At 38.0% G+C, this 17909-nt stretch overlaps 1 protein-coding gene across 1 annotated transcript; it reads right to left on the bottom strand.

The window, feature by feature from the left end:
• Positions 1 to 102: 102 nt before the first annotated feature.
• Positions 103 to 17639, bottom strand: LOC113121726 (E3 ubiquitin-protein ligase RNF31). Its single transcript, XM_026292459.1, has 24 exons — positions 17441 to 17639; positions 14826 to 15031; positions 14323 to 14469; positions 13890 to 14045; positions 13531 to 13587; positions 12965 to 13097; positions 12049 to 12210; positions 11770 to 11920; positions 11265 to 11416; positions 10947 to 11089; positions 10118 to 10360; positions 9008 to 9325; positions 8492 to 8677; positions 8175 to 8381; positions 7094 to 7267; positions 6695 to 6793; positions 5960 to 6049; positions 5715 to 5829; positions 4839 to 4951; positions 4511 to 4624; positions 3538 to 3586; positions 3088 to 3184; positions 1270 to 1435; positions 103 to 905 (listed from the first exon to the last, which is right to left on the bottom strand). Exons 2-24 carry the CDS (start codon positions 15027 to 15029, stop codon positions 858 to 860), a joined length of 3324 nt encoding a protein of 1107 aa, XP_026148244.1. The 5' UTR covers positions 15030 to 15031; positions 17441 to 17639; the 3' UTR covers positions 103 to 857.
• Positions 17640 to 17909: the final 270 nt, after the last annotated feature.

Below are 17909 nucleotides of genomic sequence, written 5' to 3'. Positions count from 1 at the left end.
TGCAGTATTTATGTGTAAACCATAAATATATTTAACAAAAAAAATACCCTCAGAAAAAACTATCAGTAATCAAAGAATAATTTATACCCACAAGAACATCAATTTAATTTAAATATTTGTATTTATTTATAGACTCATCCATCCGTAATATACAGTAACAATTTAAACCTTTCAACAAAATCATCATTTAGAGTGAATGTATTTAATTATATAATTTTGCTACATATTGTGGTATTGCTCTGATATAGAAATTTAAACATACACTTCAAGAGGGAAGTGAGAATTAATCAGACTACCATATTCCTGCTACATTCAATTTAAATCCACCAAAATGTTCTTTTAAAAGTATATATCAGAATGATTTGAAGACAAAAATTATTTCTTCTAGAGAGTAAGAAAAAACTGCTTTGTTGCAGGTCCATTCTTGTTTCACTGAAACTCAGGTTAGCTCCACCTTTGTTTTTTCTTACCTGACTGGCTGCCTGAGGAAGCTGTACAGACTGTAAAACCTTCTGCACAGCCTTGCCCTCTTAGGACAAATTCGTGATTTGTGATAAAGGTATAAAAATAAAACTTGACTTCACTCTCTTCTTCCAAACCAGTTTCTAAATTGTGATTGCAGAAAGAGATGAATTTATAATTGAACGCTACAGACAATAACTGACGAATGACTGACAGATAAGACAACAAAAACTAAATATGTGTCGTCAAAGGGCAGAAACCAAATTTTTTACAGATAACTGGATCAGCCACTGATTAGTCAGAGCCCTATCCAGAATCCCTGGAGTGTAACTGCACAATGAACAACTTTGTGGAGCCTTTTCAGACAGATTCTTTTCTCCTACGCTGTTAAAGAATTATTTGTTTCGAGGAACCTTGACTCCAAGAGGAACCTCCATCAGTTTCTGTCAGGAAAGAAAGAAGATATCTTAAACTTTGTAGACACAACACTTGAAGCTGTCTTACTCTTAGCTCACTCAAACGCAAAGAACATACATAACAGACGTTACACATTAACAATTAGAACAGTGGCATCGAAATGGCCAGGAAAAATGCTTTAAAAACTGACTGCATGGAAGATGACAACAATATTTAAAACTAGATTTTTTCATCCTTCAGAAAAAAAAAAACTGATGTCACTGACCTCGAACTACAAATTGGAAGCTGATGTTAACACAGTCTGATGTTAACACAGTCTTTTAAATGTATGTTTAAATCAATACCCCACAAACACATAAAACTGGGCCCTAAGTAAACTGAGAATCTCACCTTGAGCATTCGGGCAGGGTAAGTGTTTTCATCCTCGTTCTCCCCTCTTTGCGTGTCCACCTGGTATCTCTCACAGGCCCGAGAAAGTTCATTGGGTTCATACAGTACAGCTGGGTCCAGAGAATGAGCATTTATCAGGCTGACCAGGTACTCCTTGTAGTGCTTCCTGCAGCAGCAAACATATACATTTGTTAAAGGTTTCATCTGAGAAAGCGTCTTTATTAGCCATTCATCCATTATCTGCTGCTGATCCAGGGTCGTAGTGGCTACAAGAACAGTCCAGAGGTCCTTTTGGCCACAAGTGGTTTCCAGCTCCTCTGGGAGGTTGGGGGGATCTCAGGCATAATGATATAACATCTGTCCAGAATACTCTGGGTCTACCCTGGGGCTTCCCACTGTTAAGACGCACCACTAAGACCCTCCAATGGAAGGCACACAGGGATCCTAATCAGTTGCCCAAAACACCTCAACTGGCTCCTCTTGATGAGAGGGAGCAGTGGCTCTACTCCAAGTTCTTGTCAGTCTGCATCTGATCTCTAAGGCCAAAGCCAACCACACCACAGAGGAAACTAATTTTAAGTGCTTATATTCGCAATCTCATTCTTTCAGTCAAACCCCAAAGCCCCACTATGGCGTGATCTTACTTCAAGTCCCAGTCCTAAACAGTCCTGTTTCCTGACTAAGAAAAAAAATAAGGTTGAAGTTACCTAACGTATTGGATATATTTAAGACAGTGAGGTGTGTCACACTTCTGTTTCAAAAACATGCCACAAGACAGGTTTACTTCTGTCTTTTTATCTCCATCTTCATTTAGGGCTGACATTTACAGGTGTCTTCAGCAAAAAAAAAAAGTAAGGTGGAGTTGGCTGCCCAGCTGACAGATATAACTTGTTCCCTGTGGGTGATGGTCTTCACAAGGGTTGTCCCTTGTATCCAATCCTGTCTCTGGTTCTCCCTTTGGCTTTTTTCTTGTTGGTTTGGGAACCTTAGAATTGCTTCTCTGCTTTTGCAAATGATGTGGTTCAAGTATCTCTGGGTCTTGTTCACAACCGAGGAAAAAACAGAGCCCGAAATTGACGAAGGGAGTGGTGCAGTGTCAGCAACAATGCTTAGGTATGCTGAGTGTGTGAATGAATGATAACATCCATCCATCCACTATAGGTCACCAGTCCATCACAGGGCCACATAGAGACAAACAACCTCACACACTCACACTCACTCCTATGGGCAATTTAGAGTCACCAATCAACCTGACATACATGTTTTTGGACTGTGGGAGGAAACCAGAGTACCTGGAGGAAACCCACACAAGCACAGGGAGAACATGCAGACTCCACACAGAAAGGCCCCTGATGGGTTTCAGACCAGGAACCTTCCTGCTGTGAGGCAACAGTGCCAACCACTATCCATCGTGCTAAATGATAACATCTACATGTTAAGGATTTAGGTAACGCTGCGTTATCATTTGGTAAGAGCTGAGTGCAAGACTGATTAGGAGACATTTTAGATGTCTGGATAATTTTGCAGTTGTGGTTTATTCTCACAGCCTTTGCAGAATCTTTTGGAGTTGAAGTAGGCAGCTGTTTTCAGAGAAAAAAAAATAGCTTTGTTGGTGCTTGTGTGTGTTTTGCACAGCATTGTTGAGTTTTTTTAAAAACACTAGGGTTTCTAGGTGCTATTAATAGGATGTTAAAACAAAAGAGATTTTCATTTCAAGATGGCTGATAACACTGACCCAACAGCCACAAAGTTTTTACTACACTACATCTGTGTTATTTCCAGCCTAATCACAGACGTACAACAGCAGCAAACCCTTACTCGCACAGTCCAGCTTGTCCCGGTTGTGTTTGGATACCACACGGTGAATCAATCTGTTGACCTCCTTCATCTTTCTGCTCCATCACACCACAAGCATCTGGTTTGGAGATCAGATAATAAGCAAATTGAAAAGTTTAAGACTTTCTGTCTTGTTTAAAAACAACAACCACTACAACAACAACCAGATCAAGGTTAGTCTAGGGCAGTAATGAGATCACATCAGAAACAGCCTAACTTGAACTTAAGTGTATCTTTGATTGGCCAGATCACAGTTCACTTAGCATTTGTCAGAATTTCTGGTAATCTGGTAAGTTCTTTTATTCTGAGACATGCTTTAACCTTGGGGCACCACAAAGAGAATTATTAAAATGTCATATTTTCTGTTTCTGTCCCTTCTGCACACGATGAAAGGAAGCTTTAGACAAGTTTTCAGTTGATGAACAAGTTTACCAGATTGAGTTCCATTGGGAGGTTCTGTGTTAAACTCCACACCGCTTCCCTGAGAGGAGAGAAAGAAAAGTAAGAGAAGAACAGTGTGTGTGCATTGGTTAAGTGTTCTCTAGCTCATGAACAACACCACAGGTTATGTGGTCAGGAAAACAATGACTAGTGTTCTGAGAATGTAATTAAAATCACAGAAAACACCACACTAGAATGAAACAACATGTACATTTTTCTACAGATCTCATGTTTGATCACTCCTAGTATGTCTAGTTTTCAAACAACAGAGTTGCCAACAGCTTATGCCAATAGAGAAGGCATTTTGATTATATCTTGCCTAGTTATGTGACACAGCGTTTTACAGGAAGAAGGTTTAAAAATTCGGCATGTGGGCCAAGACAGGTGGAAGTTACATTAAATAATATATTGTCATCAAGCAGCCTTAACATTCAATGATAATCTGTAACTATGTTGATCTGCATAAAAGCCAAACATTCTCTACAAGTATGATGTGATGCTTTTCTTTGTCTGTACATGGAAGCAGGAATAACATGGCAGGAATGACAAATATTTACCAAGTGCATGAATTTGTTGACATATATGCAACATTTATAATTACCTACCAGCAATATAGAACAACAATTCTTATCAATTATCAATTAATTATTTATTAAAATCATGGACCTGAGTAAGCAGCAGAAGGTGTATAGATGGATTAACCAATCCAAAACGTGTGTATCTGAAAACCCACGAATTTTATATATGATCACACGTCTGAAATATAATAGTTTTTAAAGCCAGTTTGTGTTAAAGTTACACACAAAATGATTGTATCTAACTAATATTACTACCTAAGACATACAATTGAAGACTTTTTAATACTTATAGAAGGGTTTTCCACCATTTTTAACGTTAAATTAATACAGAAAATAATAGTTAGTTGCAGCCCTAACAATAACCCTAACCCTCAATACAATCTTACCTGCAGCAGGGCCTGTAGTCTGGCAGGTTCCCAGTCTCTTAAATAGAAGAGACAGTCGCGGGGGTGATGGGCATGTAGACCAGTGTAACTGCACTGGGGTGTCTTACATCCTGTCTGCAAAACGAACACAACATAAAAATAATGTTATCATATATAACATTATATGTGATGAATATATATATATGTTATATTCACACATTCAGCTTATATATATATATATATATATATATATAATATATATATAATAGTGACACAAAAGAAATGCATGTCTGCAGTAAACGTGGCCCACACTGTGACCCTTTTTCTTGATGTTGTGACTTAATCTCACCTTGTGGTAGGGGTTGTTGCAGCCACTGCAGAACTCGTACCTGCACTGGGAGCAAATGAAGTGCATGCAGCCTCCTTTTGTCAGAGCATACTGGAACCTGCAGTGAGGACAGGCTGCAATAGGAGGACATCAAATTCATTTTAAACGTTTTTTATTTATTATTTTTATTAGGGAGTTTAAAAGCCATATATACAGCATGGCTTTTTCCACTGAAATATGTGATGATGCACTAAGGAAACATAAGTGAAGAAAAATTATTTTCTCTCTCTACAGTACAGTGAAAACCAGTGTTTCCTAATTATGCTATTATTAATCATAACCAGTGGGTTGTTTTTTTAAGATAACATCCTTAAGTTGCATATTATGTGCCCCTAAAAACATAAACTGGATTTTTCTTTTTCCTTTATAAAGGATTAATGATTAACCGATTATCAGAGTACATGCCATTTATTTTTCAGTCACCTAATCTCTTAGTTAATGATTTACACTCTACATGTAATATTGGTTTGTTATTAATGATTCTAAACACATTTTAATGTACTGGTTGAAATGAAGCTAACTGCGATTGTTGTATGTACTGTGATCCATAACAGGGCATCAGCTTTCATACTGCATATATAACTACAGCCTTAAACACAGTTGCCTGTATGTAAGTCAAAAAATAATTGACTTAATTTAAAGGACAAAAAAAAATGTTGGATTCTGGGTAAATGGGTCAGCTCACTAACAATAATGAACAATGAAGTAAGTACATAAATAAAGCATGTGGTGACACTGGCAGGTGTATAAACAAACAAAGCTCAAGCACAGAGGAAAGAAAATACTGAAATGAAACATGTGGTTGTGGTCTTAGGTAAAAACTGTGGTGAGCCTCACTAATGCCGTTGTCTCTCAGGTAGCCGGCCAGGCCCTGCCGCTGATACTCTGGATCATTCTCCCTCTTCCACTGCTGGAACTGCTCACAGGACAAGGCCTGGTGCTGAGGCTCCCACTGAGACCACACAGTTCATGAGTTTCAAGGATAAGTGCAAAAAGTGTGTAAGACCATTTCATTATTTTTAGATAAGGTGGAATATTTCTTCATGTATTGGAAAGTCATAAGACATGGCACAAATACTCACTGGTTTCTTGCACTGAGCACAAAAACTTTTCATGCAAGATGGGCAAGTGACTTTCAGCTGGTCTCCATCATTGATAAGCCCAAAGGTGCACTGAGGATGACAGAAAAGAGGAAAAGTCAATTATTTATGTAAATATATAAACACATTCAAACGAATATTTAGTCTTTTCTTTCTTACTACCACTGATAAAAGAACGGCAGGCATCTGGACCAAATATGTGCTGCTGAACGCCTCTTACCCTGCACCAGCTTTTAAAACACTTTATTAGCAGGATATTCCACAGTCTGATAGCTGCTATATAAACCAGATTTATTGATAATTAGAAACATAATAGAAAACATAAAACATTACCACAAGGATAATGAGCTGTTACTCTTTCTATAAACACCATGAGTAAATAAAAACAATTCAATAAATAGCCCCGTAACCCCACATAAACGCTATAATTTAAAACATATTGTTTCAATCTACTGCTTTATTAACATGGAGAAATGAGAGAAACCTAAACTTGACAAAATATGTTGCGCAAATGGCAGGAAAACTTCCTAGATAAGGAAAAAAGGATATGTTGGTAAGATTGTTGTTAAATCTACCACAGCCCACACAACTAACCCAGTTAGTTTATCTCTCAGTGTCTTCTGACTTTCCATGAAAAGCAACATATGCAAATTGCAGATTTTGGAGGAAATAAGTTGAGTGGGGAGAATATATTTTTTTATACTGGTAAAAACTCACATGACAGCACCACAGGAACTTTGGATCTTTCATCAGAGCATGTTCAGTTAGCTTTTTGTGAAACAGGTCATACACAGGAGACTCCAGGCACTCTCGCAGCTAGAAAAAAAAAACAAAAAAAAAAAAACAGAGGTTATTCCTCTTGTTTATCTTTTTATGTTTTTTAATATGTTGCTATTTTATTCACCTGTATTTTGTTAATTAAAAACAAAACAGAACAATTAAACTGGATTTCGTAACATTATATGTGAAACAAATGTAGTTGTTACCTTCTGAAGGTTGTTTTTTTTTTTTTTTTTTTTTTTTTTTTTTAGAGGGACAGTTTTAAGACTTAAAGTGAGTAAGTTGTTATAAACTTGAACAAAAAAGATTGAACCATATTCCTCTTCCTCCATGTACCTGTATGTCCAGTGTGGAGAAGTAGCTGTCCAGTTGTTCAGGGTCGTTGATATCAGGCTCTCCACACACAGGACACACCATGTCTCTGATGTGTTTGTCTCTCACAGCAATGGTGAAGTGCTGCCCAAAGCACTCGTGACACACCGAACACTGGCAGGAGGTCAGAGACTGCATCTGAAACACAAAGAGGAAACAAAAATAGAAATTATTAGCCGTGCATTGATAGTTAAACTATGTAATTCCCCTGTAGAAAATTTTAATTATTTATTACATAATTTATACATAAATTATATTATTTAGGTAGTTTTTTTCAGAAATGCTAAATAACTTATACATAACGTGCTGGTGTGTTCACCTTTTTCCTCATTATACAAAGTTTCTGTTCTTTTCATTTCATCTGTTTTTCTTTCTATACTAAAAATATGTATGAATGTATATGAAGGTATACAATATAAGAAGATGAATTTTAATAATTCAAAGGCCAGTTTAACATTTTGGGGCAGCACGGTGGGTTAGTGGTTAGCACTGTTGCCTCACAGTAAGAAGGTCCCTGGTCTGAAACCCATCAGGGGCCTTTCTGTGTGGAGTTTGCATGTTCTCCCTGTGCTTGTGTGGGTTTTCTCCAGGTACTCTGGTTTCCTCCCACAGTCCAAAAACACGTATGTTGCTTTTATCTTTCCACTTGTTCACACTAGCCGATCCCTTCATAGTGCTTAATGGGATACAGTCATACGCCATTTCCATTTTCAATAAAACTCAGACTTACGCCATGCCTTATAGAGTAAATCACAGTTCAGGATACATCAAGTGAGGCAGATTTATTTCGTCAATCAAGTCAACATACAGAAATAAGAGGAATGAAAATAATGTACGTATACCCCACCACCAAGTTTTGTTTGTGTAAACCGTTTGGCAGCGCTAGCCTTTGGCATCACTCAGAGCAGATGCTGCATCACCTTCATTCGGTTATTCATTTGGTCCGGCTTATGCTTTAATTTTCGGATTCTTTACAGTCTAGCAGTCTAGACCCCCTAAAACCCTGGTAGTGGACATCCTGGACCATCTATGGTCTTGTGCTCACCTTGCTGCGGGGAAAGATGGACAGACAGCATGGACACTCGTTGTTGAGGAGACGCCTGATGAAATCTTTGTCATGTGACTCCTTAACAGCTTGTACTACATCCTCCAGGGAGTAAGTGACACCTGGCTCCTGGAGCAAAGACAATACGAGCTCACAGCGCCCCCAACTGGGCAGATCATATAATGCTAGCAGTCGCCTGCACATCCTCTGTGGGGAGCAAACCAGGACAACAATAATTGCAATGAAATATAGTTTAAATATATAATCACACAATCAACACACAATAAAAGCCTACATGTAATTTGGCTGCTACTAACCTGTTTGTCTGGGTGCTTTGGATCAATCTGAGGCTCAGGGTGTTCAGCCCAGATACGCTGGTGGAAGTGTTCCAGGAGAGGGCGTTGAAGCAGAGACAAAGCACCTTTCACTTCACCTCCGCTCAGCCGCAAGGCCTCCTCACACTGGGCCACATCACGGAAACCCAGAGAGTGAAGCTCACTCATCTGAGCACAGAGATACACAACAGGAAGGGAAATTACCGATTACTGTGAACAGTAACAAGGACATACATGTGTGTGTCGATATGTCTACAGAACATATCCCGCGAAACGTTACCAGTTAGTGTCAGACACACACAACTGGTATTGGCAGTATGTGTAACCTCTTAAATTCAGCCTACTAAGCACAATCTCATACTTTGTTTGTAATTTTGTGTGGCTAGTGGCAGTTACCCAGTATACTCAAATCTTTGTAAGAACTACACTACAGCATTTGGGATGAAAACAACCATTGGGCAATATGAAAGACACCTGATGTTGAAAAACATTCTCTACCTTGGCCTTTCTATCTCTCAGCAGCTGTCTCACTGATCTCTCAGTGTCTCCTCCTGATGCCAACCAGGCCAGCTTGGCCTCAGCCCTCGACAGCTTCACACCTTCACCTGTGGTGTTATGACCACTCTCCTCTGACTCCTCTCCATCCCGCTCCCCTATTTTGTAGTTTAGCTGCACAGAGGCCGCCATTGCGCAGATTTCATCCAGCAGATGAGGCAGCTCTGATGTTAGCCAATCACAGGGGTTGACGTTACTGCCGCCGCACATACAGACGGCTGCATACACCTCCTCTGGGCTGACACCACGTTTTTCTGCTTCCTAGGAGGGAACATAATAATAATAATAACAATAATAAAAAAAACAGCAGTTACTTCATTTATTTAGACAACTTTAACAAGCTCTCAGGCAAATTAATATTTTAATTCAATTCAATTTATTTGTGTAACTCCAAATCACAATATAATCATCTCAAGGCACTTTACAAAAAAAAAATACAAAAACAGAAACCCAACAAATCCCCTATGAGCAAGCACTTGGTTTTAGTTATCAATAATTTCTATGAATTATTCATTTAACCTTTTAGTCTTTGAAATGGATGCCTGAACTTCCTACCTACTTTTTCACAGGCTTTAACAACTGCCAATAAATGCATAAATTCTGTTCATTATATTTTTGATAAATACACATTCAAAAGGATAATTCTATGACTTAGAAAATGTTTAAAGTTCAAGTATATTCAATTTATGGTCAAAATTGAGAAAAACAGCACATCTTCACATTTGAGAAGCTGTAACATGCCAAGGTTTGCAGTTTTTGCTTGATAAATTACTTGTTAATAATTCACATATTCTTTAAGTCATTCAGAAATGCTAAATATGTAATGGCTTGAGCAAATTGGTATTTATAAAGGTTAACTAATGTTCTTGAAAATTTCAAGGGACACTTGAAAACTTTGCTGTTGGTTAATAGAAAATCACAACATACTCTGCAGATATTACTGTTTTGGAGTTTATTTCAGATGCAAGCACCCACCCTGATCACATGTGATTTGCCTGAGTGCTAATAACAAGAAAGCTATTGTGCTTCAAATGTGTCCCTGTGATGACCTACTCTTATCTGATGAATGAGGTTGATACCATCTTCCCTCATCATCTTCTGCCTCTTCAGCTCCAGGTTGACTCTTGGCTTTGGTTGGGGCTTCCGATCAAGCTGAGACTGATCCTTGGTGCTGGATGGACTCTGCTTGAGAGACTGGGGCAGAGAATCTCCAGCAGAATCTTTGCTTGACAAATTGCACATTTCACACACCACAGTGGGCTTAGTGTTTACATATGTGCAGAACTGGCAGGTCCACTGAGAAACAAACAAACAAAAAGTTACACACATATGTGCAGAACTGGCAGGTCCATTGAGAAACAAACAAACAAAAAGTTACACACATTGTACAGAAGACATTACACACGCAAAAAAATAAAAATAAAATATATATATATATATATATATATATATATATATACACACACACACATATATTTATATATATATATGTGGTTCTAACTAAATAGCCTAAAGACTAAATAAATAGCTCTACTGTTGTTATTTTCTCGGCCTTGGTTGAAGAGTTTCAATCAGGAGTCACCAACCTGGAGTGTGAGGTTTTGGCTATGCAAAGTCTAATTATGATAATGCTACCGAGAAGGGTTGCAAACAGTGAGCAGTATTTTGTTTTGTTTAGAAAGACTGAAAATATTCATCACACTCTATCAGAGTTGAATGAAATGCTTTTTTAATTAAACCAACAAGACCGAGCTTAGACTATACAGAACTATTTACTTTCAGCACCTAACTACAAACATCAAACAAACACCAAACTCCTGTGGTTTTATAACCTTGAAAAATAAAGGGACAGAAGGTTAGAAACAGTGGGCTTGAGACAAACCTTTGTTCCAGAGTCAAGGACAGACCCTGGGCTGGAGACCGCCGGTGTAACTGGAGGCCGGGTGGCCAGACGAGGACGCTCGCACACCTTACAAAGGATGCTGCTACCTTGATTCATGACTGTACAGCTCTTACACTGCCACTCTAGAAGATTCAACAGAGACATAACAACTTTAAAACTGCTTCACCATTTCATGCAGTAACATTATTTCCTTATAAGATTCTGGACACCATATTTCATCATCACACTGCAACTTAGCTGTGTGTAGCGCTGTACAAATCATTTTTTAATATTCTGATTTAAGTTTTTAAGTCTCACCTGTGTTTGGTGATGTAGGAACTGAAAGGGGGCTTTCTTGAGCAGTGGTTGCAGCCGTGGCAAGTCGAGGCCGTTCACAGGTTGAGCAGAGAACAGCTCGTGTCTCGTTCACTGTGGTGCAATGAGCACACTCCCATGGTAACAGAGATGGACTGGAAAACAGCAGAAATGCAATTAAATATTCTCTTATTCCCTCCTTATATCTACAGACATGCTGGTCATGTGCAGGACAAATTACTGCTGTAGAAGTTAAAATCTCATTATACACAAAATCGCTTAACCCTTGTGCACTGTTCGAAAACACTACCGTTCATTATGTTCGCAAAGAAAACATCCACTAAAATAAATACCTGTAAAAATATATCACATAAATGTTTTTTGCATTAATATATTAATCAACTTCAGTTCTGATCAAAACTTAACTCTTTAAATGCCAATTTCAAACAGAGGTGCCAAATTAAAAACTGAGCTCCTCTAGGAAATAGTTTCAAGCTCCTGTTCTTACCTGGATGTTTTGCCTGGTGTAATTATAGTTCTATTGTGTCCTTTTCGATCAGGGTGAGAGTGGAAGAGTCTGTCACAGTTCAGACACAACCTCTGTATACATGTGGAGCATTGAGCATGCACAGCAGAAACACCACAGATGCCACAGGTCTCTACAGCAACAGAAAGACAAAAGAAAAAAGCCTGCACTGATTTCAAATCCCATAAAAACTATACGTTCATTATTTGTGCTTCTCCTCTGATGTATTCCTGTATCGAGGCTTGCTGTAATGCAGCATACCTTGTTTGGATTTCTGTAGTTTGTCTCTCTTATGGCTGGCCCTGGAGGGGTGGCGATGAAAGAGGTCATCACACGCATCACAGAAAGACCGATTGTCACAAGATGGACAAACGAGAGATGAAGTGCCACCACACAAACTACACTTGCTTGCTGCAAGAAATCCTAAAGACAAAGAAACAATATATTTATATTAGATATTTACTGTATTTAGGCTTCTACAATATGTACAATATTCAGTGTTACTGAAGGAGTGACCTTACAAATGTCAATGGAATATATATCAATAAAATACAATGGTGGATTTAAGCCCCATATGGACTAGGTTTATTAGTCTCACTATGGCCATATATTATAACAATTACCTACTGTTTTTCTGCTACCTGGCTAATCCCCCTGTAGCTTAAAACTGCCCAGTACGACATCCTTGTATTCAATATAATTCTCACCTGCTTATCCTTATAATTCCACTTTATTTTTAAAATGAATGAAATTCAAAAATCAACACTATTTTTTTTAGCTGGAAGATAAAGACATGTTAATATTGGAATATTTGGAAACCACTAATGCCATCATGAGAGCAAAAATGCTGGCTTGTCTACGTCGATGTCCACCTTGGAATGTCCTAGTCTGTTAAACATTATTGTCTGTAATTTGGCAATGGTTAAAATTACATCTGGAGTTAAATTACAGATGAACAGTTGAATATTTAGTTCCCCACCCCTACATCCCCATAACGTTAGTCCTATCCAAATGAGACTGCCAGCTAAATTTATGACATCATAGGGAAACTCAGAAAATCAGTACACTGTAAATATCACACACTGAAAAATGAAAAATACCTGCAGAAAATAGATTAATCTCTGGGTGTTTTTCTGAAAAATTACTACAGCAGACTGTTGATGAGACAGCAGCTCACCCGTTACTAGTTTCAGGGATTGTCCGACCCCAGGGCCTTGATCTGGTGTAGGTGGAGGAGACAAAACCTGCAGGTTGCTTCCATGCTGCTCCTCTCCAGGCAGAATAATCACAGAGTCACTTACCAGCATATCCTGAAGAATTTACATTTTTAAACATGATTGCTATTATATTTTTCCAATGTCTATTCTAAAGAATTTCTATTTTATACATTATATTATTTGATACATTATGCATTTGTTTGTAAGCGATATGATTCATACGTTAAATTTGACTTTGTAGTGAATTACATACATATGTTTGTGGAAGCAAAAATAACAATATAACATATAATATAATTTTGTTAAAGCTTCCTTTAATCTGTATAAAATTATATTTACAATCATTTCTAATTTTTTATTTATTTTTATAATTTTGAAGCTATTGTATAAAGGGTCATAATATTTAGCTGTGCATACAACTTTTTTGTACTTTATTTCACCGTAATCTATAATAAAAATGTGAATGTTTTACTGTTCAAAAGCTTGCATTATTTAGTATAAAACTACTGCAAATGTTTGCACAGACCTGCTGGGTGAGAAATGGGATGATGTCACTGAAGTAGTCTGGGTGAGGATGTGTGCCCTGAACAAACAGATATATAAGAAATAAAAGTAAATTTGTTGAACAAATTTCCCTTAAAATTCAGGCACAGTTTTGAGTAAAGATAATAGTTACACATAAAGCATCTTAGCCCTTAAAATTAAAATTACAATTACTTTCAAATAGAATAAACATTTGTGTGTGATTAAGGTAAAAAAAGCAGAAATACTTGTGTTATGCTTTTTCTAAGTAAAGTCTAAAACTTTTTTCTTTACCTAAATTAGGATATCTCAGAGGATTCTTATAAGTTTTATGAACATGGCCCCAGATGGTTAACTACAAACCTTAATGAGCATGTCCACCTCTGTGCATAACATCATGACCTCCAATGTCACTGCAGCAACTTTTTCAACATCTGGTTCGCTGACTTCATCAGGAAAACTGAGACCATCTATTTGCTGATTGGTGTACCCATAGAGATACAAGATTCTCCTGCCTCCCTGTTTAAGAGAAACTTGGTGAAAATCATTGTCAAGATGTCGGATGACCTTATCTTTAGAATACACATATCAGCAAGTTAATCATTACTCATCTAAAATCTGTTGTTATTCTGTAAGACACTGTGCCCTACTTGCACCAAAAGGCTTTACTTTTTGCACCAAACTCAGAATCAAAACTGCCGCAAAAGTACATTGAAAATTTAATGTGAAAAGTTCAAATCTGCAAGAAGAGACTATTAAAGGCAGAATGATATTAACCTGTCACGTTGCTGCTCACCTTGACTGCGTCCACAGTGCTTCTGAAGACAGGATTGTTGTGCTTCACGCTCCTCCAGTATCTGGGCCTGGCAGTGTAAGTCAGGTTGCAGCCATACTTCTCCAGGACACTCAAGGCTTTTACCAGTCTACTCATTGACTCCAGAACCTAAAGTGGAGACAAGAGTGGGTGAAAAGCCTTAATCAAGAGGAGAATGACTTACCTACTACAAAAGTGTTTGCTAGTTGTGCTTGTTTTATTCTCTATTTGCTGAATGGGGTTGTATTTATTTTTCTTGTCTCTAAAAAAAAAAAAAAAAACTCAATAAAAAAATATGTACATGGTCCAGGGCTCCCTAACCTTTAGCACTAACTTGTAGATTTCTCTCATAAAACACAAGAAATATTCACAGTAATACTTTGGTATTAGTTTCACATTAAATTAGAACAAAAATTAAGTTATTGTGTGTCAGGAAATCATGAAACATCAGCAGCACTACGAGAACACTTGAGAGATAACTTTACCTCCTGTCTGTTGTGACCTGATGTGTTGTCCCGCAGCATTGCCTCCGCTGACAGTTGATGGTACTTCTCTGACAGAGGTAGGGCAATGGTGACCATTGTCTGAACCATGGCTTTCACCTCCTTGGCTGAACATGAGGAAGTGAGAAGAGACTGGGCTCTTCTCCTGGCCTCATCCATCTCGACAGACTGAGGGCTGCTGCTCATTACTGTTGCAGAGGAAACATGATAATTACATGTTATGTTATTACATGTTAGGACAAGACACAAAACAGTATCCTGCAGGAATGAAATCTAGTATGAATGACTTAAACAGACTATTTCCAGAGGTGGGAAGAAACGAAGTACAAATACAGTACTTAAGTCGATTTTTCAGGTATCTGTACTTTACTTGACTTTTTACTTTTACTCCCCACATTTAAACACAAATATCTGTACTTTCTACTCCTTATGTTATCAAAACAGGCTTGTTACTTTTTCAACTTCCGCAGATGACGACACAATGTTAAAGACATGACTACAGAGGGAAATCAAGGGGGTGTACGTTATGATGGAGGGAAAACTTGCAGTGCGACATGGAGGAAGAAAGGGATCCAGGGAGTACTGCAGAATCCGACAACGGTACTGCAGATTCGGAAAAGCAAGACATTCCTCATCCATGGCCGTATTTAAAAGAACTGTTCAATGTTGTTGGCTTCAAGAATGATTCATGGTGAATGTGTTGTTCCCTGTACCAGCACTGTACAGGCTGTTTTGTGTCAAACTTTTTTTTTTGTTTTGTAGAGTTATCAAAAGATGTACCGTGTATCATTGATGGCAAAAAAACATTTTTACTTTAGTACTTTTTACTTAAGTACATTTCAGACCCTGTACTTTCTTACTTTTACTTGAATAAAGGAGTTAAGTCAGTACTTTTACTTTTTTTCACACAAAAAACATTCTACTTAATCTGTACTTTTAAGGCTAGACTTAAAACCTTCCTCTTTGACAAAGCGTATAGTTAGGGCTGGCTTCAGGTAACCCTGAACCGTCTCTTAGTTATGCTGCTATAGGCCTAGACTGCCCGAGGACCATGGCCTAACCCTAACCCTAACCCTCCTTCCCTTCCTCTCTCCTCCCCTCCTCCCCCTTCACATGTATATTCCACCATTGAATGTCACTAACCTTGTGCTCTCTCTCTCCCTCTCTCTCTGTTCTCTCTCCCTCTCTCTCTCTCTCTCTGTACCTTCTGCAGGTGTCCCTGGTCCTGGAGCTGTATATCACTGATGTGCAGTTACTGGCCCCACCAACCTGCAGTGTCTATTTGTTGTTTATTGTTGCTGTTCTTTTCTCTCTCCTCTATCCACTCACCCCAACCGGTCGAGGCAGATGGCCGCCCAAACTGAGCCTGGTTCTGCTGGAGGTTTCATCTTCTGTTAAAGGGAGTTTTTCCTCTCCTCTGCAACCAAGTGCTGCTCATAAGGGATTTGTTGGGGGTTTTTTTGTTGTTGTTTTTTGTAAAGTGCCTTGAGTTGACTGTATTGTGATTTGGTGCCATACAAATAAATTAAATTGTATTGAATTGAACTGATGTATAGGATGTCAGTACTTTTGCCGCCTCTGCACTCATCACAACAGCACCTAGCTTTCAAACAGCTTTTGGCCTATTTCTCCTTAATTGTAAAATTACTTAAAACATGAGTGATTATAATAGTATTTTCACAGAGGCTTCGTAGATATGGTCAAATGGGTATCATTATAGAGGCTACTGACCTGCTTTTCACTGCGCCTTATTATTTGCTTTGTTAATCCTTTGTTACTCTATTTTTATTTAGTGCTATTATCTGGAATCCAATTAATCAAACAACTCACAATTCATCTTGTAAACAAAGAACATTAATATAAGTGATCGCAGGATGGGAAACTATTTGCAACTTTTTCTTAATGACTCCGCACATTAACTCTCTCATTGAGAGCAGTTTGCATTGCCAAGCAAACTTCTAATTTGGAAATTGCAATAGATTGCAATTTCAACCTCCTTTTTGTTGCAGACTTTTGAAAACATGAAAAAATTCAGAATAAAGTAAATTGAACTCTTAATACTCCTAACAAAATGTAAGCCTCACTTGGGCCACATTGTTTTAATAAGATATTCCATAACCTTTTAATTAATTGAGAAATATTTTCTATATTTTGCTCTTTCTCCGTCAAGAGGGAACTTGAGGAACAGTTTGACAGGAGAGGAGCTAATGTCTATTTTTTATGTATTTAATCCGGATATGAAAGGTCAGTAAGTGGCAACAAAGCAGGGTTTTAATTTGTCATATGATGCTATGGTATTGACACGGGAAAGTCCGGGCTAATGATAGCTTTATTACGGTAACATTAACTTTAGCAGACTAACGTTACTCTACTCCTGAACTTTAACCACAGCATAAACACTGCAGACAACACGCTCAGCTGCTTGTTCTACATGAAACCTTAACGTCGTCTAATTAAAAAAGGCAACTGTGTTATGTGTTAGTTTGTTGGCGTTAAAGTTCAGAAGACTAAGCTAGTAGGCAGACCAGATGAAAGTAAAAATTCAGGTTAGATGAAACCGAAACTTTTACAAAACACAACGCTTCGCAAACACATACCGTCCGTTTCTTTTTACGGCTAACGTCACTCCGTCCTCCGACGTCTCCGGAGGAAACGCTTTAAGTTGTCATTAATAATAAAAAAAAGTACCGTAGATCACTAGCTAAAGTCTTTATCCACGGACACTTTACGGTGTCGTCTGTAGCTGTGAAGCTAACTAACTAGCTTTAAATGCGGAACTCCTGTTTGACTGTTTGTGCCTCGGCTCTGCTTCCTGTTGGTTTTTCAAAATAAAACGTGCTTTCTTCAAATTAAAAGCGCTATCGAGCCATTATCTACATCACATACGAGGCAGGACTCGAAGGTCAGGGTCTTTAATCCATTAAAGTACAAACGTTGTAATGTAAAAATACTCTGATACAGTTAAAAGTCCGGTATTCAAAATGTTACTGAAGTAGAAATGAAAAAGTATTAAGATGAAAACCTAGTAGTCATTATGGCAAATGGCACATTTCACATGAACGGATA

The sequence above is a fragment of the Mastacembelus armatus genome, chromosome 20 (assembly GCF_900324485.2).
Source record: "Mastacembelus armatus chromosome 20, fMasArm1.2, whole genome shotgun sequence".
Lineage (NCBI taxonomy): Eukaryota > Metazoa > Chordata > Actinopteri > Synbranchiformes > Mastacembelidae > Mastacembelus > Mastacembelus armatus.
The sequence above is the reverse complement of the archived record's forward strand: the minus strand, read 5'-3'. Positions and strand labels throughout refer to the sequence as shown.